Source organism: Glandiceps talaboti, chromosome 1 (assembly GCF_964340395.1).
Source record: "Glandiceps talaboti chromosome 1, keGlaTala1.1, whole genome shotgun sequence".
In the NCBI taxonomy this organism is placed as follows: domain Eukaryota; kingdom Metazoa; phylum Hemichordata; class Enteropneusta; family Spengelidae; genus Glandiceps; species Glandiceps talaboti.
In genome coordinates this window covers 29,323,555-29,340,636 of record NC_135549.1, presented here as the reverse complement: position 1 = coordinate 29,340,636, position 17,082 = coordinate 29,323,555, and the positions used below count along the sequence as shown (strand labels likewise).

Genomic DNA, 17,082 nt, shown 5'->3' with positions numbered 1-17,082 from the left:
GTCCGTTCATCCATCCACCATTTTATGGATTATCAATTACTTGACAGGCCGCTCACAGTTTGTCCGTTTACAGAATCTAGCCTCAGGTAATTTACACACAGATTCTCAAGGCACTGTGCTTTCCCCATTTTTATTTTCATTGTATACATCGGATTGCCGCCATACCGATGACACCTGTTCTCTTCAGAAACTTGCAGATGATTCAGCTTTGACTTGAATTGGTTTATTCAAAATGATGATGATACCATGTATAGAGAGGAAGTCGATAATTTTGTCCAATGGTGTGACAGAAAATTTCTGTATTTGAATGTTAGCAAGTGTAAGGAGTTGGTAATAAATTTTCGGAAAAAGTCAACCGCAATTACGTACACCTATTTACATCAAACGATAAAGAAGTTGAGATGGTTCATTCATATAAGTATCTTGGTATGGGGATTGATGGAAAGCTAAATTGGAGAGAAAACACTGAAAATCTGTTCAAAAAATAACTCCCGTATGTACTGCCTTCGTAAATTGCGATCCTTTGACATCAGTCGTGACTTCCTGAGTAATTTCTACACATCTGTTGTGGGCAGTGTCTTGTTTTTTGGTGTTGTGTGTTGGGGAGGAAATTTGAACAAACAACTGAAAGGTGGCATAGATAAGATTGTTAAGAGAGCGGGTTCTGTTATAGGCAAAAGACAAGAGAAATTCGAGGAGATATACAATAAGAGAGTTTTGAAAAAACTGTTAACAATTCTAGAGAATGATCGTCATCCTTTGTATTCCACTTTTTGTGAATGTAAGAGCACTTTTAGCAAACGATTGAATTTACCAAAGATTGTAACTGAGCGCTTCAGGAATCCTTTTTTACCACAGGCAATAATACATTTTAATGACCAGTGTTGAGCTACAGCGCAGCGATCATGTGGGTTTAAGTTTTAAAATGTGTATCTTGTTGTGTATCTGTTATGTATTTTGTTGTACTGCTGACAGTTTCCCAATTTCCCCTTGTGGGATCAATAAAGTATGTATTATCATTATTATTATTATTATTATCATCATCATCATCATCATCATCATCATCATCATCATCATCATCATCATCACCACCACCACCACCACCATCATCATTATTATTATTATTACATCACAAAAGTATTATTGTCATAAACCTTTTGTTTCTATCTTTAATTGCGCAAATCAACATTAAATTGATGACGAACCATTTTCAGGTAACGGATTACATGAAATATATACTAGAAGTGTATATACAGGCCTAATGCCTCTCTCTAGAGGGGGGATGGAAATTTGGCCAAGTTTGTAAAGAAATGGTGTTGATAAAAGGACAAAACTAACTGTAAAATCGAAGGAAGCTTTTATCCCACTTTTCCTCTCACCGTGGATCACGAAAATAAACTTTACGACCCCATTTCAGTGACGGCCGGGAACACTGACATCAGAAAAAAAACTACATTGATGGTAACACTGTAACTGCTTTGATAATGAATTATATCAGAAAACTAAGTTCAGTAATATTAAATGTACAAATGAACTTTTAGTTTCTGTACGAACTGTTCCCTTTACTGTCTATACTTAAATTAACTTGAATACTGCTATCACCATAAAACCCCAACGGTAATACTACTTACTAGTATAATACTAAGTACCCCTCTTTTCCATGGAACATATATGTTGAATGACACTTCCCTGCAGGCAGTGAAGAATCAATGACAAATGTTATAAATTCATGATGTATATGGAATCAAACTCGGACAGTATTACACGGAATGTCTGAGAATGTCGCCTACGAACCATAATCGATGATGAGTTCCCGGAAGTCAGCAAACTTTTAGGCACGGCGCCCTCTGGAGAGTAAACTTAGGCGCCATTTTGAAACATCTTTTCGTTGTCAACAGTGACATGTGGAGGTAATGTTCAGACGATCGTTGAGACACCCACTCAGGTTTTGGTAAGAATCCCTTCGTATTTTTTTGCGATTAACATTAGGTAACAAGGACAAATTTGATGAAAAAGGTAGCCGCACTTGTTGTCACTCGTAATCTGTACACAGGTGACTTCACTGAGCTAAAACAGCCTAGCTGCAATAATTGTAGCGTCTTGTGGCGGTTTTGTGTGTTTTTTCGTCTGTTTTGGTGACTTTTAAGTTAGGTGCGGGTTAAACACTAAAACTGAAAAAGTCACAAAAATTATACTGACAGTATAATTCCTCCAAGGTCAGACCAACAAACAATTAAGTCTGGCATAGACCGTCCATGAGCACACATACACCCCCCCCCCAGGGGTGAGATCAATCCCCCCCCCCCCAGGGGTGAGATCAATAGTTTAATGTATCATTAAAAAAAATGAATTCTTTTATTTATGCATTCTACATGTACAACTAAATTGGCCAAAATTTAGAATGTGTCAGACAGCACAATACATTTCAAATCAGTATGCACAGTACTACTAACAAAGCCTGTATGTAGTAGTAGTAAATGTATGTAGTGCTATGAATACAAAGACAGTATGTAGTAGTATGTAGTGCTATGAATACAAAGACAGTATGTAGTGCTATGAACACAAAGCCAGTATGTAGTAGTATGTAGTGTGCTATGAATACAAAGCCAGTATGTAGTAGTATATGTAGTGCTATGAATACAAAGCCAGTATGTAGTAGTATGTAGTACTATGAATACAAAGCCAGTATGTAGTAGTATGTAGTGCTATGAATACAAAGCCAGTATGTAGTAGTATGTAGTGCTATGAATACAAAGCCAGTATGTAGTAGTATGTAGTGCTATGAATACAAAGTCAGTATGTAGTAGTATGTAGTGCTATGAATACAAAGCCAGTATGTAGTAGTATGTAGTGCTATGAATACAACGCCAGTATGTAGTATGTAGTGCTATGAATATAAAACCAGTATGTAGCAGTATGTAGTGCTATGAATACAAAGCCATGGCCGTAGCAGTATGTAGTGCTATGAATACAAAGACAGTATGTAGTAGTATGTAGTGCTATGAATACAAAGCCAGTATGTAGTAGTATGTAGTGCTATGAATACAAAGTCAGTATGTAGTAGTATGTAGTGCTATGAATACAAAGCCAGTACGTAGTATGTAGTGCTATGAATATAAAACCAGTATGTAGTAGTATGTAGTGCTATGAATACAAAGCCAGTATGTACTAGTATGTAGTGCTATGAATACAAAGCCAGTTAGTATGTAGTGCTATGAATACAAAGTTAGTATGTAGTAGTATGTAGTGCTATGAATACAAAGTCAGTATGTACTAGTACATTTGTATGTAGTGCTATGAATACAAAGCCAGTATGGCAGTGTGTAGTAGTATGTAGTGCTATGAATACAAAGCCAGTATATACATGTAGTAGTATGTAGTGCTATGGATACCAAGCCAGTATCAGTGAGGAAAAAGCAGCTCTTTTATTGGCACTTTACTTTATTTATTGCCATGCATTTACTATATAGCAAAAATGCTTCTATTTCTGAATTTGACATTTTTGAAAAGAAATATTCATACAGTCATACTAAAGGGTACAAACAGATCCATATATAATAATAATTATAAAAGTACTTGTAGGATGAGATCTTGTATGCCCCCGTAAAATAATTTAGTTTTTCTATCCTACATTGATGTATTGATCTTGCCCCGTACTCAAGTTACTGTGCCTGTAAGCAGGACTATATAGACAATGCATGTCAGTGACGTTTGAAGTATTATTAGCATTCACTAATATACATTTGTATACGTATCAGTGTTCAGTTTTCAAAATGATTTCCTAACTTTAAGTAGGAGTATCTCTGTCAGCGTAAAACCTTGGCTAGTAGTAGTATTCATTGAAAGCATTGTAAAGTTTCAATATAGATCACAATAGAAGGAAGAACCAAATGTCATTAGGTAATCAATGTCATAAATATCATAAAGACAATCTGTCTTTTCCAAAACAACAATCGTGACATTGTTAATTGGTGGCTCCAATGGTTCTATCTTTCCTCCATTTTTCTCACCCATTTTCAGTCATTTCTTTGTCGTAAAGTAATCAAAAAAAGATGCATATATCATGGTGATGTACTTGTAAAGAGTTTGATTCCATCATGTTAACACACATGTACATATACCTGTCTACTAATAGATGTACTTTTATATAATATAAGTTATAACATTGCCTTTATTGTGTGCGATCTTCATATGACGTAGCTACTGGACCAATCATGGACAGAATAGGAGCATGGACAACGTTTTGTGTTGGGGCTGCAGTAGGTGTGGTGGTCTTGGCATCAGCATCTCAAGTACAATGGTATTGGATTGAGAGAAAACGTAGGAAGGCCACCCTACAAGCAGCTCACAGATTGACAGACAGTATTCAAGGTAATTATGAGTACATCACATGTAACTTTTTGTAAGACACTGAGGATTCCCCCCCCCCCCCCCCCCACTGTACAACATTTTACCCACAACTCTTTTTGATTTGTAGTGTTGGACATCATCTCCTTGAAGTCAGACAAATCTCACCAGTGTATAGGGTATTTGTAAAAACATTTTCTCCATTTGGCAAGCATAGAATTGCCACTGATGAGTTTCTGAATACCCATTTTCATCGGTTCTGGTATCAGTGATTTATTGTAGAAGGAGCAGCAATTTTAGGAATTTGTCAGCAGATTTTCTTGAAAGACATGCAGAATATTTGCAACAAAACTATGGAAAATATATGCACCTGTTATGACTTTGCCAAAGATATAGATTTATTTGAATAGGTATGACAAAAGAAATTTACATACTAAAACTCATCATACATACTGACTACCCAAGTTATTAACACTTTGACAGTGAAAAGTGTTTTATTCACAGCACATGCTTAATTTAGTTGTTAGTTCATTTTTATACAAAATTTAGAACTTTATTTTTGATTCCTCAGCGTTCTTTTGCTACATATTAATTAAACTTAATTACTTAATTAAAATGTTGAAAAGTATGGATTATTGAAAAAGTTATAAAATTAGGAACCTCCAAGCATACATTTGTACCAATCAGAGAGAGTTGTGGGTAAGATATTGTACAGTGCCCCCTTCCATTCTCTCATGCCAGAGTACATTGCATTGATGCAGCGAAAAATACACCCTTCGTGTCGTTATAGTTGAACCATTCAACCAACATATTTAATAAAGAAAACCAAAGATAAACACAAACTTAGAGTTTGAAGTTCATTAGTTGAGTGATTTGGTCATTGATATGAAATTTGTTAAAATTGTAATTATATATTATTTCCCAAATGTATTTCTTAATTCAGGCAAGGAAAGTATGAGTGATGTAGGACCTTCTTACAAGATATAAATGCTGCTATCAGACAATAGACCCTCCATTGATCAAAGACCCTCCACCAACAGTAGAGGGTTTATGGTCAATACATGTATGAGTTATAACAAAATTTGTTTGTCACATGTTTGTTTTTTGGCCACATGAAGAAAAATATTGGAAAATAATATACATAAACCTACACGAGATAGATTTAAGAAAGATAGCGAAAACAATAGATATTTTTTAAAAAACATTTTGATTCGTACATGTATTGAAATGTTAGAGAAACAATGGCCAAGACATGCTGTCATGTGGGATCTGACTTTTGCCTTCTCAATAGCCATGGTTGAAACAGAGAGAAGAGCCAATACATTGAATGACAGTTTCCTGCAAATGACGTCTGATTTGGAACTTCAGCATACTTTATCAGCAACACCATCCAGACCACACATACAGATGGAAGACAACTTTGATGAGACCATCACCATGGGGAACCAAAGAACAGATGACAACCAAGGTTTATTGAATCTGTTGTTTAATATTGCTGAATCTCAGGCAAAGAAAGGTTTGTGACAGTTCTTGATTTTTGTGATTTATAATAGGGAAACTGTTTAGCAATAGACGAAGGGTACTGGAAAATAGACGATAAAAGAAAAGCAATCGATGAAGGATGCTGGGAAATAGACAATGAAACTCAACAAGGACAATGAAGTTGTGCCAATATGCATGTACATGTAGTATTTTCATTTATATCTACTTCTTAAGTTCAAATCCAAACCACCTGGTCCCCTTTCAGCTCAAACACACCTTTGCTGTTGACACTAAAATAAGCAACTTATTTACATAATAATTTTGCAATCATTAGCATATCTGTATTAACTCCTTTTAATTTTGTAATGGTTGTCTGTTTGTTTGTTTATGTTTTTATTTGTTTGCATGGCTTATAGATTGTTTTGCTTGTTTCTTTTGTTTTCATTTGCAGAAGGTTATGTACACCGTGGTATTACTTGTAACAATTGCAGTACAAGTCCTATATGTGGAGTCAGATACAAGGTATAGAAAGTAGTCATTAACTTAGCTGTAATGGTGTGTTTTGGAGAAAATGTAATGAGAGAGCAAAGTAGATTGTATACGAAAAAATCCATGCCCAAATTGTTTTGTTGATACAGTTTCAGACCACTAAAAGAAGTGGTCTGAGATAAAGTGTACTTATTATAGCAGAGCCATGTACTCTCAAATGCAGAACAAAGTTGAGTAGACCTTAGTTTAGCTGCTAGACCTTGGGTGTTCTTCCAATACAATAAAACAACCCGCCAAAGGTCGCTTTTGAGGGATGAAAACTCAAGGTTTGGGTGTTCCGCCCTCAATATGAACTTTGTTCGTAAGCAGAGTTCATTTATCGTATCAGAAGAAAGCCTGAATGTCTAGCAACAAGACAAGGAAGACCTTGGAGTAATGCCTTGAAAAGTTGGTGATGATTACTCACATGTAACCTGCAGGTGATATGTGTTGCCGGTCCTGGGTGATTCCTGGATAGACTGTAGACTGTTACAGTTACATGAGACATAGTCATTCCTTTTGCATATCACATATTGTATGATTTATAACTTTCATTTGGTTCACAGTGTGCAAATTGTGTTGACTTTGACCTGTGTGAGAGATGTGAAGCAAGAGACTGCCATAATAGAAATCATTTATTAGTCAAGATAAGGATACCAGTTCCTCCATTAGCCAATCCAAGGAATCCTTTATTCAAACCAGTCTACCCAGGTTAGTATTGATTAACATTAGTCAAGATAAGGATACCAGTTCCTCCATTAACCAATCCAAGGAATCCTTTATTCAAACCAGTCTACCCAGGTTAGTATTGATTAACATTAGTTAAGATAAGGATACCAATTCCTCTGTAAGCCAATCCAAGGAATCCTTTATTCAAACCAGTCTACCCAGGTTAGTATTAATTAATATTAGTTAAGATAAGGATACCAATTCCTCTGTTAGCCAATCCAAGGAATCCTTTATTCAAACCAGTCTACCCAGGCTAGTATTAATTAATATTAGTTAAGATAAGGATACTAGATCCTCTGTTAGCCAATCCAGGGATTCCTTTATTCAAACCAGTCTACCTAGGTTAATATTATTTGGATTGATTAGCACAGGTCTTTAACGCAGTTGTCACATAATTGTAAAAATGGTGTCTGGAAGCCCTCCAAGATTTCTTTGTAAAATTGGCACACTTTCAAGCTATGTAATGACATTCTTTTAATTTTGGCCATCTCATCTGTTACACATTAAAAAAATTGAAATAAAATATTTCAACGTTCTTAGTGCTATTTTGTATTTTCTGTTTGCAGGTAAAGAAGAAACCGTGAGAGGCCTAACATGGGACCAAATTGCCAAACTAAAATCACAAACATATTGTAAGAAAAGTATCACTTTTTTTGACAAGTGTGTGTTTGTTAAGCTAATAATGCAGATATTGTTGTTATGGCTACAGTGCCTCTTAGTTTCAACAACCTAAGACACAAACTAAAAATATTGTATGTGGTATGTGGTAGCATACACAAACTAGTAATCACAGTACCTTTGTGATGTAGATACAATCACACTGTAATCAAGATAGTGTAGACATTGAAAGTCCTTAAAAATATACACAAAATGTGACTGTGCAAATAAAGCATTCCATGAGTCTTCCTATACACTACTGTGTAATGAATATTCGTGACTCCTGAGTGCTTTTTCCCTCTCATGAATATTCATTGTGCAACTATGAATATATTATTTCTGCTGACTCCCATCATGCAATAGCACACAACAAAGATACCCTTTAATGGCACAAGATCAACTTGATGTTTCTGTGAAATATCAAGTAATTGTAGGTGATGTAAAATCTTGAAATGACTCTCCAGAACCCATAGTTTATGAAAATGTCTCTATTTCCTGGATGGCGTTCCCTTGTCAACATGCCACAATGATAGTATTAGTTAGTTTCAGTCTCAGCTCACCAAAAGTCATCCTTCACGAGTCATTTTCAACCCAGCATCCACAATGATGAAACATGCATGTGATGTCAGTGAGTGAGAAGGGCAACATTTGAAGCCAGTAAAGTGGGTTTGATAGTCCATCTACATTTTCAATGATTCAGATTCATCTAATTGTATGTAATTTCATTTCACAGTTGACCAATTTGAAATAGAAGCTTTACATGAACAATACAAATCACTTTGTACTTCAAAAAGAGGCATTAGTCGAGAAGTGTATGACATGTGTCTGGGACCACTTGGCCAAGAGAAGAATCTAGTGTTAGATAGATTATTTAAGGTAAACAACCAGTATGTTATTTATGTTATTAACATGTTAAAGTAATTGTTTCTGCATACTACATACATGTATTGTTTTAGATAGATGTACATGTATTCAATTCCAACAAATCATTACCTTTAAAAATGTACAAGTTGTAACTGGAGTATTATTTTTTGGTCAGACAACCAAGACTACTACTACATTCACTGAAAATTGTTGGAATATCTCAATAATTACAAGTTGAAAATTTTGATTAAAGGATGATTTTGTCCATAAGTTGTCAAGGAACAGGTTGAAATCATACTCTCGTTGTGGGCAGTGATTTTAAGATACAGGCCAAACTATCATTTCGGTTGGATTTAGATATCATATTATGTGAGTAACTACACAAATGCATTTATGGTACCCACAGGTGGTTCAGTGGTGTTCAGGGTGTCCGATATTACAAGTAGGTTGAACAAAATAGTTTCAAAAATGTTTCAGTTGCAGCTAGCAGTATTAAAGAGCTACCATAACAAAGTGAAACCCTTAGCAAATTTGTGAGCATCACACATCCGACAATTGTTCAATTTGTTGATTCATACTACATACTAAGGTAGACGTGCAATTTAATTTTCAACTGTGTGTTACCTTTAATACCAGAATTCCCCATAGCAAAGTTAAATATTCAGTGAATTTGTTAGCGTCACACATCCATCATGTGACAAACTGTTCTGTGATAAACCTTCACACACACACACACACACACCCTTATGCTAAGTGTGCAGTCTGTAATTTTGCCTAAATGTCAATGTGTCCATATTTCAGTTTTATGACAAGAATGAAGATGCACATATTGACTTTGATGAGATGGTGAAAGGACTATCTGTGTTAGTCAAAGGCAACCATAGAGAAAAGGTAGAATGTAAGTACATGTATAGTGCCCTCAACTTGTATTTGTGTGAAACTTTTGTTTTTCTCTACAGTGGCATAAACAAGGGTTAAATTATTTGTCAGAATGTAGATGCTGATCACATAGTATGACAAGAGCAATATACAAAGTGTCCGACAATAACTTTGTAAATTATTTGAACTGAGAATATTGTTAAATTCCATTACATCTTGGGAAAGAAGGGTTAAAAAGTATGCTACAGTATTGAAAGATTCTATCCCACACATTGAATCTAAAGTCTGCTTCTGAACAGTGCCCCCGGTGGCTAAAGTCTGCAATCTTTTGTCTTTCTGATAACCAGTATCATTATGAAACCTCTGCTGAAAAGGAAGCCATTGAAATTTCCTGTGTCCATTCATGTCCTCAGGCTTGTAACAACCAAAAAAGTAAAGATGCATAGAAAATCTTTAGTAATTAATAAATTAGCATACATGTACATGTGCATTTATCAAGGCTTCCTAACATAAGTGACTTTCAACTTTTGCATTGTCAGTTTTGTTGTCATTGACAGTAACTTAAACTTGAATGCATTCATGTAATTTTGTGTTGCATATGCATATGCCAAGAAGTAGTTTGTTTTCTAAGGTTTCTGAACCCCTGTAACAGAAAGGGGAAAATCAGGTAAGTCTGGAGTATATATAGTTCCCCATACATTGTACAATGTACCATAACTTTGTTTAGGGAACCCTAATAAAATGACTTGCAAACCCAGGTAAATTTGATCTAATTGCCACCCTTAATGAAAACAATTGTATGATGTTTTTTTTGTTGACATTTTCAGATGCGTTTAATGGCTATGATTTAGATGGTGTTGGTGCTATTAGTCGGGACAATCTACGTAAAATGTTTAAATCATACTTCTATATTACCATAGAGCTAGTACGAGATGTGGTGAAGGCTTGTGAAGAAGAGATGGTAAGTAGACTTAATAGTTGGTAGAGTAGAAATGAGAGATCTGAATAATTGTCACAAATTATCATAAAATTGAAACCATTACGAGCTCAATAAAACCTAACTCGAAATGTTGTGAAAGCTGTAACTAGCTTCCACCATACTCAAAATAACATCATCAAGTCAACAAATGTTAGAAGAGGTGAAAGATAATAATAATTATATTCAGTAATGGCTTTTGATGATGGAGTACTCTCCCATGATAAATATGAAGCGATGTTGCTAATTTGCATAATATTTACATAATTAACATATCATTTCCACGTGATGGTGGGTAATCGCCATAAACTTAAAGTTCAAGTTGTAACTTCTCCATATACTCACACTTAAACCACTTAGAACAATTTCAAAATAATGTGTATCATTCATTCACCACATGGTATTCTGCATAAAGTGGCCATCAATTGCCAATGTACGGTTCAACTGTTGAAGTATTTTTGTATAACCCTATGTACATCACACCATGTGAATTAGATATACAGTGTATTTGGAAAGGCAATGGCAAAAACTCCCATGGAAACATGCAAGGATGGTAGCTTTATTTACATGTACATGTACCATCCATACATTAAACAGAAGAAACATTTTTACCATGGTCTATCATCATGGGATAAACAAATATCCAGTATTTCTCTTAATAGCATTAAAGAATTTTCTGTATTACATAATTATATGAAATAATGTAGTAATTCTTCTCCAGTTGTAGTAAATCTTTCAAAAGACTTCATTTTGTTCCCCAGTCAGAGGACACTACTTCTACCACTAGAGGGCGATGTATATTGCCATGATCTAATTGTTTCATTTTCTCTACTCATTGTAGATGTCTAATTTTGATGACAGTCAAGGTAAACCTGTATCCTCATTGTTCAGTGCACCTATCCCAACAGAGACAGGGGCAGTAGCAGGTACAGGCAAGATTCCATTTCCTGGCAATCCAGGGGGAAGGTAAGTTTACATGCAAAGCACTTAGCAATAAAGCTCCATGTCTTGGTCTTGGTTTTGCAGGTATCAATGTGTAAAGTTCATGTACAAGTTTTAATCTGTCACTAGTGTTTTTGTAAGGTTTAAGAAGCCTTGTACAACTATACTATAAAAGAAGGAAAATCTGATAAAACTTGTGTAGATTTGCCTACCTTGTACCATAATATTGATGGTGGACCCAGGTAACATGGGGGAATCTGATAAAACTTGGATAGATATGCCTACCTTGTACCATAATTTTGATGGTGGACCCTGGTAACATGGGGGAATCTGATAAAACTTGGATAGATATGCCTACCTTGTACCATAATTTTGATGGTGGACCCTGGTAACATGGGGGAATCTGATAAAACTTGGATAGATTTGCCTAGCTTGTACCATAATTTTGATGGTGGACTCTGGTAACATGGGGGAATCTGATAAAACTTGTGTAGATTTGCCTAGCTTGTACCATAATTTTGATGGTGGACCCAGGTAACATGGGGGAATCTGATAAAACTTGGATAGATATGCCTACCTTGTACCATAATTTTGATGGTGGACCCTGGTAACATGGGGGAATCTGATAAAACTTGGATAGATTTGCCTAGCTTGTACCATAATTTTGATGGTGGACTCTGGTAACATGGGGGAATCTGATAAAACTTGTGTAGATTTGCCTAGCTTGTACCATAATTTTGATGGTGGACCCGGGTAACATGGGGGAATCTGATAAAACTTGGATAGATTTGCCTAGCTTGTACCATAATTTTGATGGTGGACCCAGGTAACATGGGGGAATCTGATAAAACTTGGATAGATTTGCCTAGCTTGTACCATAATTTTGATGGTGGACTCTGGTAACATGGGGGAATCTGATAAAACTTGTGTAGATTTGCCTAGCTTGTACCATAATTTTGATGGTGGACCCTGGTAACATGGGGGAATCTGATAAAACTTGGATAGATTTGCCTAGCTTGTACCATAATTTTGATGGTGGACTCTGGTAACATGGGGGAATCTGATAAAACTTGGATAGATTTGCCTAGCTTGTACCATAATTTTGATGGTGGACTCTGGTAACATGGGGGAATCTGATAAAACTTGTGTAGATTTGCCTAGCTTGTACCATAATTTTGATGGTGGACCCTGGTAACATGGGGGAATCTGATAAAACTTGGATAGATTTGCCTAGCTTGTACCATAATTTTGATGGTGGACTCTGGTAACATGGGGGAATCTGATAAAACTTGGATAGATTTGCCTAGCTTGTACCATAATTTTGATAGTGGACCCTGGTAACATGGGGGAATCTGATAAAACTTGCCATGTGTAGATTTGCCTACCTTGTACCATAATTTTGATGAAGGACCCTGGTAACATGGGGGAATCTGATAAAACTTGCATAGATTTGAAGCATACTTTTCATTGGAAACCCAGTAACATAGGAGAAAACTGGTGAAACTTGAATGTGTAGTTTTCCCTTACTTTGTACCATAATTTTGATAGTGAACTCTGGTAACAGGGAATCTGATAAAACTTGCATATAAATTCCATATGCCATGTACAGGGTATGATACCCTATGTATGTTCCATGAATTAGGTTTGAACTTTAGTAACATACCTGAGGAATTCATTTTAAGAAAATGATCAGATACATATAGTTGTAGTAATTGTCAAAGAAGTGACCATCATCAAAGATATTAACCTTTCATTATATCATGTCTGTGAACTAAACGTTAAAAAGATTACTCATGAAGACTTCTTGATAACCAGTTAGTTTGTCATGACATAACAAGGGATTGAGCAGTCTGAGACAATTACATGTACATGTACTCGCAAGAAACCTTCAGCTGCTATACATTTCCTGGCCTGGGTAATTCCCGGATAAACTGTGGAATGACGAAGGAAAGCCTTGACAGTTCCGCAATGATTATACGATAACGAGCATTCTCTTATGTTGTGCCAAACCTGAATGGAAATAGCACAAAATAGAATTTCATGTGGTGTATGTGTATTTGTACATATACATAATGTATTTAGTATGTCTGAGAGTAATTGCCAGCACAAAATTAAATTAAAAAACAAGCAAAAACAAACAAAGAAATACAAACAAACAAACAAACAAGGGAGGGAGTGAACAGTTTTAGATATCAAACCAGTTAATCTATTCCAGCATGAAAACACAGCTGCAGTATTTGAAGATTACCGCGATGGATTACATTATTTGAAGTACTGGGATTAAATGTGATTACTAGGTATAAGTCAAGGTATATAAAACCCACTAATTTGACTATAAAGCCATTTAAACAACTGTAATTTGCCCAGCTCAAGTTGACAAAGGGATATTTAGTCTTTACAGAACAGTGAAACAGTAATTTGCTCAGCTCAAGTTGACAAGGGTATTTGGTCTTTACAGTACAATATGGAACAGTAATTAGATAGTAGAATCGTCTAGGCAGCCTGAGGCTTCTCTGCCTGGTCTCTGGTCTGGAAGAAGATTAGATAAGATTTATTTACAAATGATGTTCTTTACATTGTTCAATTAATACATTTGATAAATAAAAGATAGATTATGCATTACATGTTTTGTAATCCTCTTAGATATGATATGCCTGAAGGTATCAATTTATGGATTGTGAGATCTGTACATTTTACAAGAAATGTGATTGTAGCAACATTGTGCGATATATTTGTTTGGCAAAGTTTTAATACATGTATGCAGAAAGTTGTACATTTTCTACATGTAGCATCATGACCGTAATTAAATTGCAATATTTACAGTCTTTGTTTGGACCTTTTTTATTTAGCTTATGAAAATTCAAAGGGACAAGTATGAGTTATTAAAATACCTGTTGTCCATCCATACAAAAGTGAACACTTATTTTCAAAATATTAACTTACATGTCTTTATTTCCAACTATTAGACTAACTAAAGTTTTTTTTTTCCCAAAATAATTAAGAATTAAGTTGATACTAGTATGCAGGAAAAGAGTTGATTATTTGCATGAATTCACATGTCACTGATGTAACACAGTGAGAGACCCATACACGCAGGGAGAATTGTTAAAATTTCATAAATTTAAGCTTCCTTTTGCGCGAAGAAATACTAACAGCTCACCAAAACTTTCACTTGATATCCATCATGGCATCGTAAGTTTTTGTCTGAAGTCGCAACACATTTGTGACTTCAGACAATTATCCCAAATTCTCTGTTTAGGTTTAGGAGGGGGGTTAAGGAAGCACTTCATATACAGACTTTACAACCTTCAATGAACCATGATAGCGAACTTTACCAACTTCCGAGAATTTGGGATAATTGTCTGAAGTGACACATGTGTCATGACATCAGAAAATTGATGATGAAAGTCACTATGCTCACCTGCATGCATGTAGTTTGATATTTTGCCTGATATGTGTTATCATGTAGCTTGATGTGTGAGTAATCTATCTTGTACTGTGTTATCTTTATCCAGGGAAGGCATGTGGCCAGTGATGGAAGCTATGTCCCAGGATGCAATAGATGAAATGGTGGATAACGTCTTTAAAATGGCTGATGTAGATCTCAATGATAGGTAGGCATATGTGTGTGTGGATGAATGCACAGTGATGTTGTGGGAGGCCAGAAAATGATGAATTCTCAGTATGTGAAATGCAATTTTACCACCTACATGTAGGTAGTGTTCTCCCCACTAAAGAGAAAGCATGGGGCTAACACCATCCTTTGTCACCCAGGCTGTCATGCTTGGCAGGTTTCTACCATGCTGTGTTCTCCCCACTATAGAGAAAGCATGGTGCTAACACCATCCTTGTCACCCAGGCCACCATTCTTGGCAGGTTTCTACCATGCTCCAAAAGTGGTCTACCATCCTTTGTGAATTACAATATGATAACAATACTTTCACATGAAAGTATGAAGTGAAATGACTGATCCCAATGTCCATACAATGTATATATGTCAGAGTATGCAATGTTATTGACATGCATACTATATACTGATCATTTATGCAAACTACCATGTTATTTATACATAAATTGTTAATATGCAAATAAGCCCACATCCTTGCAATCTATCCTGGAGAGAACACTGGTTTGCAAGTAAGATAACAAAGATTTGATTTCATGGTCAACACCATGAGTTATGCTTGTCGCACTGCACATGCATTAATATATGTGTGCATGAAACTTGCATGGATTGCCATACCGCAATTACATTTACTTTCAGCTTGGTGGGGAATCCTGATAAAATAACTGAGAAACTGTGGTAGATTATATGTGGGTATATATACTTTTGACAAACACTATTCTATCTTGAAGAAGACAGATTTTATATTAAAAATGTGTGCATATATACAATGAGGTGAACAGTGAAATTCACTTAGTTTAATGAGATTGTCATCTAATCACTCATGCTGCAAGACTATGGTTTATGCGGGGTTTTTTTGGTATTAATTTGGACAGACATTTGCAGTTTCATGGGTCATACATGTACATTTGTATATAATTTATATATTATTATGGCTCAGAAACACATTTCAAGAGTGGTATTGTTGTACATGTACATGTAAGGACATCTTGAGTTGCAGATTTTGAGCTCTTACAACGCTATATGTATGTGGTTACATGGCCTCCTGAGTTACCACATTCCCCCCCCCCCCCAACCACACACACACACACACACACACACACACACACACACACACACACACACACACACACCCAAAGAGACCCTAACAGTTCCTGGAATTATCATGCAGATCAATGAATTTTGAAATGTAACATTTTTTTTAGATCTATATCTCTCCTAAAATTACCTTCTTCTGTTAATTGTTTGCAACGTTGACATATTCATGAAAGTATGTATTGTATAAATGATTTGACAGCAATCTACTGAGATAAGTATGACTTAATGGTACAAAGAAAATATAGCAATGTTTGATAGTGAAAATTTGTCATGTCAGGCAATTAAATGTAAGTTGTACTATAGGCTATAGGCTATATGTTAAGTATAATTCTGTTATTTGACTGACCAGCATACAGCACACCTCAGTATTCCATCTCAATTATTCAGAGGAAAGTCTTCTATACAGACAGAAACATCAAATAAACTGTTTTTATTCACCAAATTGAGCCTTGTGACTAGTATATTTTAGCAAACTATTTGTCTAACTTAAGCCCTGTCGAACAACAAAAAGACCAACAAAGTGCAATTTGTCTGTAGTCGAACTAATCTAGTACCCTGTTACAAAGCTAATAATTTTTGTTGAACCAAACAATTAAATGCTGCGTTGTTAGAAACATTTAAGATTTTATTGTGACAGATGATGCTATGTTTTGGGTTTATGGTTTGAATTGTAATTCAGACTATTAAACATTTATAGGACATGTACTTTCTTCATTCTTTGACGCAATAAATGACACCTACAATAAATCCTAGAACGTAATTCAGACTGTCTAACATTTATACAACGTGTACTTTCCTCTTTCTCTGTCGCAATAAATGAAACCTACAATAAATCCATCTGTCTGTCTAAGCAGCCGTATTTACATCATTTCTCAGACATGCAATATCAGCTTTCATTCAAACTTGGCACACAGGTGACCTATTGTCTGTGACAGATGTACGTTAATTTATTTCA

The 17,082-nt window shown here is 35.5% G+C and overlaps 2 protein-coding genes across 2 annotated transcripts; both read left to right on the top strand.

Annotated features, from left to right (window-relative positions):
• Positions 1 to 1,887: 1,887 nt before the first annotated feature.
• On the top strand, positions 1,888 to 5,871 carry LOC144435513 (uncharacterized). The gene is made up of 3 exons (XM_078124107.1): positions 1,888 to 1,951; positions 4,201 to 4,371; positions 5,639 to 5,871. Exons 2-3 carry the CDS (start codon positions 4,215 to 4,217, stop codon positions 5,869 to 5,871), a joined length of 390 nt encoding a protein of 129 aa, XP_077980233.1. The 5' UTR covers positions 1,888 to 1,951; positions 4,201 to 4,214.
• Positions 5,872 to 7,489: 1,618 nt separating this feature from the next.
• LOC144435504 (recoverin family protein DDB_G0274781-like) lies at positions 7,490 to 15,321 on the top strand. The gene is made up of 8 exons (XM_078124098.1): positions 7,490 to 7,520; positions 7,653 to 7,718; positions 8,477 to 8,619; positions 9,409 to 9,505; positions 10,314 to 10,447; positions 11,304 to 11,428; positions 14,920 to 15,018; positions 15,228 to 15,321. Exons 1-8 carry the CDS (start codon positions 7,490 to 7,492, stop codon positions 15,319 to 15,321), a joined length of 789 nt encoding a protein of 262 aa, XP_077980224.1.
• The last annotated feature ends 1,761 nt before the right edge of the window (positions 15,322 to 17,082 follow it).